At 41.7% G+C, this 6170-nt stretch overlaps 1 protein-coding gene across 1 annotated transcript in view; it reads left to right on the forward strand.

Annotated features, from left to right (window-relative positions):
- The first annotated feature begins 395 nt into the window (after positions 1-395).
- Positions 396-6170, forward strand: part of LOC111233835 (contactin-associated protein-like 2) — a 36850-nt gene continuing 31075 nt past the window's right edge. Inside the window, exon 1 of the mRNA XM_022761739.1 lies at positions 396-477. Coding sequence (XP_022617460.1) covers positions 396-477 — 82 coding nt within the window. The remainder of the gene's footprint in view (positions 478-6170) is intronic.

A 6170-nucleotide genomic window follows, 5' to 3' on the forward strand; every position in this document is an offset into this window, starting at 1 on the left:
TACCAAGTGCGGCAGAGACCGGGGGTGTATTGATTAGTCCGGCAGTTCTGTGGGTAGACAGCCCCTGTCTGTCTGTCTGACCATGCACCTGGAGCCCGAGGCCCGGCCCGCAGCACAACCGCGTTCTGTTCACAGGCTGGTCCCGGAGGTTGTTGGTGAAACCCCGCTGGAGTGCCGCTGGGCAGGCTGATAGGAGAGGGAGAGGAGGAGAGACAATACGTGCAGGGCTCAGCGGGCGGACAGCCATTGCTTTTTGCTCTCGCTGCTAATAAAGAAGAAAGCAGCGTCTCGGCTGTGTATCACCGGAACAACAGACAGCCCGGCGGAGGCAACCCCGCACCGAGACCCGCCTGGACCCGCTCTATTGTCTTCGATCGTGTGGATTTTCTGGGAAGATGTCTTATGTGACTGCGCTGTTGTTGCTGCCAGTCCTGTGTGGCAGCATCAGCACCTCCAGCGCTGCAGCCTCAGCATCCCGTAAGTAGGCTAATAAACACACACGAGCGCGCGCGAGCGCGCGCGCACACACACACACACACACACACACACGCACACACACATGCACAAACACACATGCACACACACACACACACACGCACATACTAGCAACCATGGCTAATTTGGTGGCTTGCTCTCTGTGCAGTCAGGGATGTGGACTACAGTCAGGACTCATGGGGCCAGAGTACCAGCATATAAACAGCAGGGCTGGGGATCATACAGTGCTGTAATGATAACACACACACACACACACATACACACACACACTGTCATCATCAGGACTTCTGAGGAGGAACACATGAACTCTGTGTGTTTATGAAGCCTTCAGTCTTAGTCCTGAACCTCCAGCAGACCACAACAGTTCAGAGTCAGTGTCTCAGTAACATATGAAATCTGTGCAAACCCCCAGAATGACCATTTCCTTCATCTGTGTTCCACAAATACAAGGAGCCTCTCACACAATATTTCCCAATTTCTTTATCTAGCAGCTCTAATACATGGTCTATAACACTGTAGTTCAGTTGTAAGCAGTGTTTATGAATGTACTTGTTGGCCTTGATAACGCAGTTGACCTGGTAACAGCTGGCACCACACATGTGAAATTCCCACTAAATAAACCTTGAGGTGAGGCTGTTTTCTAAACAGAATAAATCAGTTATAATTACATATAATAACATATAATGATATGCTATTCCACGGGACCAGTGTGTTATAAAGTGTGTGGGTCGTTCACAGGCACTTTAAAGTTGTTAAAACTAACACGTAACACTGTGTTATCAACATTCATTAACTGTTTATTCACCAGTTATTCATGTTTCATGGGTTCAGTCATTGTTGTTGAAATACACATAAAAACACCTGAAAATGTGTTTATGTCTGCATACAACCAGCCTGTGTTATAATGTGTTATGATCCATTACATAGGCTACTGCTGAGAAATGATGACCCTGATGATGTCATCAAGGTATTCTGGGTTATTTTGGCTTGAGAAACTTTTAAAAGAGAGCCTGCTGTGTCTTTAAAATAAACTAAGATAAGAAATTAAATTCATTGAAAGGGCATGGAAGATACTGTTGAGATGCATTATGGATATTGAAGGATCTAAGCTACAATTAGGAGCTGTTAATTAGCTTTCAATTTAAATATTATGGAGCCTTTTCTCTCCTACTCGCTGTTCCACCAGCTGCCGTATGCACTCGAATACTAGTGACCGATTGTGCTGTGCACAAAAGACACAGTCCCTCTAACTTTTTAGATATCAGAGTCTTGACAGTCAAATAAATCACTATTGGCTGAAAATAAGAAAACACGGTACCACCTCAGAGTCAGATAACAACGCTGACATCAATTTAATCTGTGTGTGTCCAGAGTGTGTCTGTGGTTGTTTTTAGTGTAGCATAGCACAAAGCACACAGAGTTCACAGTTGTCTTATTTACACCTCTGTATCTGACACATGTAGAAATAAAAACACAACTGTGTGATTTAATGCGACCCCTGGTTTAGGTGCAGTTAGCAACTATAGACTGTATATAAAGATGGGTGTAGCCTCAGTGACCTCAACCATAGGCTCTTGAAGAGTGAGCTGCTCCACCGTTGCCACTTAATCCAAAAATGGGCAAAGAGGAGTGATGTGTGTGGAGCTGAAACTTTGGTGCATGGTGGTTTAATAAGTCTGGCAAGCACACGCTCCAGTTAGCATCATTAGCATAGCTGGCCGTCTTGCTCAAAGGCTCATTTGCTGGCTAATTAGCTAGTTAACAAGCTAAGATAACAAGTTAGGTAAAGTGAGCACAGACACCAATACCTGCTAATTAGTACTAACATATAAATAAAATAATAGTAGAACTTAACAAAAACAGGAGCACAGACTTTCTCATGTTCTGTTGGTCAATTAACCAACAAGTCAAATTATCTGTCCGATATTTACATGAAGAAATCATCCAGAAGAATCAGCACCACAAACACAGAGAGCTCACGTTCAATGACTCCAATTAACTGAGGTGACACCGAGCAGACAGCTAGCAACTAGCTAACTGTGAGGCAACCTCCTCTTCAAGAGGCTACGCCCTCAGTTCTCCATAACTTTAAGCCTTAATAAAATGTAAACAGGTGAGTTGTATAGACAGTTGTCATGAAGGAGGAAATTAGCTCTAGAGACCAAAACAGTTTTTGTACCAGGCTGTAAACATGTTTAGTTCTGCTGTAAAGTTGGACATTTTAACATGGGAGTCTATGGGGATTGACTCACTGTTGGAGCCAGACTCTAGTGGTCATTAGAGGAACTGCAGCTTTTAGTTTCTTCAGTGTTGGCTTCATGTTTCAGCCTCGGACTTTGATGCTTGTTTACAACGTGCAGCATCTCACAAGTCGTTCCTCACAGAGAGGATTCACTGACTGTTGAAAGGCACTTGGTTACTTGGTATCTTTCTATCCATCTGTTTTGAAATTTAAACCGAAAAAGTCAAAATATTGCTAAAAAGGTTTTACATATGAGCTGGTGGAAAAGTTGTCATGTTTTTGTTTTGGATAAGCACTAATTAAATGATTTATCAGAGCTGCTGGTGTTTGAATCTTCTCTCATGAAGGTAACTCATGGGAACATCCACTCATTTGTCAGTTAGTTTGCTAGGACTACTGAATATTACTTAAAATTGTCCTGAAAATGATCAGCGTTGACAGAGGGAGGACAGCTACAGTTGGATTATTATATTGACAGTTGCTGCCCAGTTGTCCCAGGTTGGAGGGCTCACAGCCATTTTTACATGATGGCTTTCTTGTTTGCCGCCAAAACTAAAAAGGATTCATCCTGTGCCATCAGTTTATCTGGGATTTCTCCCAAGTATAATGACAAAGGAGCAGTCAGTGTCTGTTCCAAATATTTAATGACCTTTGTAGCTCTCTCTTGACTATAGGATGTATTTGATGGAGAAAAAAAATTCTAATGACCTGCCATTTATTAACTTAGTTTGGTTTGTTTGTAAGAGCACTGGTGTATAAATTTCAACTTAAGGTTCACAAGGTTTTAGATTATGTACTTCCAACAGTTGCTCTATCTAATGTTGTGTGTCTCTGTCTTTGTTTTTTCTATCACCTTTGCAGGTCTCAGTTATAGTCAGAGATCTTTAAGCTGACCCTGTGCCTCTCAAAGGGATATTAACAGACTCTCCCTTTGCTGTCAGAACCTCACATCCCTCTTTTCTCCTCCCCTCTCCTCGTATCCATGTGTCCTGGAAAGAGCGCAGTTTGTTTTTGAGTTTCCACTTTTGTAGAATTCATTGTCCTCAGTAGCCTCCTACAAATGTAATTAGACGTGTGCTCAAAATTTTATTTACCAATTTAATGTCATTAGAACTGGGTCCAGGGCTGTTTTCCATCCCAGACCTTATTGAATTGTTGTTTTTCTTTATCAGTTTTGTGAACAGCAGATGGCTTTTGTTTTAAGAAACTCAGCACTTCTCTGCTTCTCTCACTGGGCGTCTTCACAGACCAGCTGGTCAGTGCTTTATATACAGTAGGTGTAGTGATGCTGGAGTGCACTGTAACAATGCTTTGCCACCTTTTCTTTTATCCAAGTGAGGAAACAGAATATTCTCAGTTCACACAATCCAGTTGAAATTCGTATACATTTTTTCAGAACAGCTTGCTGCTGGAAATGAAAGGTAGTTTAAGTACATTTTCATAGGCAAGCCTATTAAATGAATTTCATCTCTGCCTGCACTGCAACCAGGGCTGTCTGTAACTTTTTTGGGGCCCTATGCAAACTCTTGTTTGAGTACGCACCAAATCTGCATCATATTCCTTATACGTACAAATATGACCAAATGCTTCTTTTTACTCATAAAATTTGATGAAAACAACGTGTCCTAAATGTCGGTTTTGAAGAGATATTTACAAAGCATTTTCTTCAAACTTGAGTAAAAACATTACAACATCAATTATTACTGTAAATACACATACACATATCAACCCCCTTAAAAACTGATTGCAGCTATTGAGGTAATGCTTTTCTCTGCATCCTTACCAATAAGGCCTTGGTCGTTATGGTTACGGAGGATAGAAGTGGCTCCATCTGGACACTATCAGTCTAATAGAACTGAAACTTACCAGCGAAGAAGTGCTTACATAACCTCTCAAACAAGCCACAACTATTTGTAAATTTTACTATTGCTAAATAGCTGACCTTAGCATTAACGTACAGGTTACGTCAGACTTGTTAATGGACAGTTAAGATGTCACTCACTCACTCGCTCTCAAGCCACTCGGACATGTCCATTGTCAAGAGGTCAACACCCTTTACTCCCTGCACAGAACTTGTTGTCTAAAGGAGCTTTATGTAAATTTTGTTATTGCTACATAGCTTACGTCAGCATTAACAGCTGTTTACTTAACAGCCTTGTCAAGAGCTTCAGCTATCATTGTGTTTATAAGACCAGATTTCATAATACGTCCTCTGAGTAGCTGATTCTTTAGGACAGACCGGAGGCTACAGTGACTTGGTATCGGAAAGTGACAAGACAGAAGCTAGCTGGTTAGCATGCTAACTTCAGTAGAAGAGAGATATGATAGAGACAAGAGTTAACATTGGTATTTGTTTCCACCTCTGGAGACAGCTGTTAGTTTGTAAAGGAATGAAGTTTGATGCTGAATTCACAACATTTCTTCTAGACTGGTAAGTAAAAGCTGCTAATGCTAACGTTGGCTATGTAGCAACAGCAAGAACTTACGACTAGCTCCTTTAACCTTTTACATGCTGTGCACTGTGGTACTTAAACAAATAGCACTACATGTCTGGTTCTTTAGGGGTTGAGCAACACACACAGTACAGACATGTCATTCTACTTACTGTTTTTATTCAACAAACAACCATTTTAAAAATGTACGATGTTTCCCTAAACTTTTAAAACTTTTCCTCAGAGGTACCACCATAAAAAAAATAGACTAAAGACTGCGTTTTTGCCAGGTTTGCTTGAAGATGTTTCTCACATTCAGACTGCAATTGGTCTCAACACAGTGTAAAAATTAAAGTCTAAAGAAAGACAGAGAGGGGCATCAGAGGGGCATCTGTAGACCAGGGAGGTCGTTGCGGTAGGAAATGTTAGGGAACACTGTAAGAAACTGAAAACCCTGACTTGGTACTAAATCCTCTTTTACACAGGATCCAGGTGACACATCCTCAGGCCTTATCAGGACAGTGAGCAGAATCATCTGCACTGAAACAGACGGTGTAGCATAAAATGTTGCTCAGAATACAAACTGGATAACTGGAGTGCTGTCACTCTCTGTATACACTCCAACTGATGCTGCCTGTTTTAGGGCTCCCATTTCATGTTTGCGTACTACAGTGAAACGGGATCATGTTGAACAGTTGTTGAAGTTTGTGAGTTCATTTGAATGTGTCACAGTGTGGTACAGTTACTGGCAGTGGTGGAGTATTGACATGACTGCTGACTTTCAGTTGTTACAGACCAAAATAGTAACTTAACCAAGTGAAACAATGTTACCGGTAAATGAGAGTAGAACTCAAAGTGTGCCATGACAAGCAGCACAATAGGAAAAAATTGACTGACAAATGAGCCTCACTGGGTAAAAGCTGGCTGCTTCTTCCTCTCACTTCCTGCTGGAAACTTTCTGTCTTGACTGCAGCTTTCTGTCACTTCCTGCTGCAGTTTCC

The sequence above is a fragment of the Seriola dumerili genome, unplaced genomic scaffold, assembly GCF_002260705.1.
Source record: "Seriola dumerili isolate Sdu_G_001 unplaced genomic scaffold, Sdu_1.0 BDQW01000432.1, whole genome shotgun sequence".
Classification (NCBI taxonomy): domain Eukaryota; kingdom Metazoa; phylum Chordata; class Actinopteri; order Carangiformes; family Carangidae; genus Seriola; species Seriola dumerili.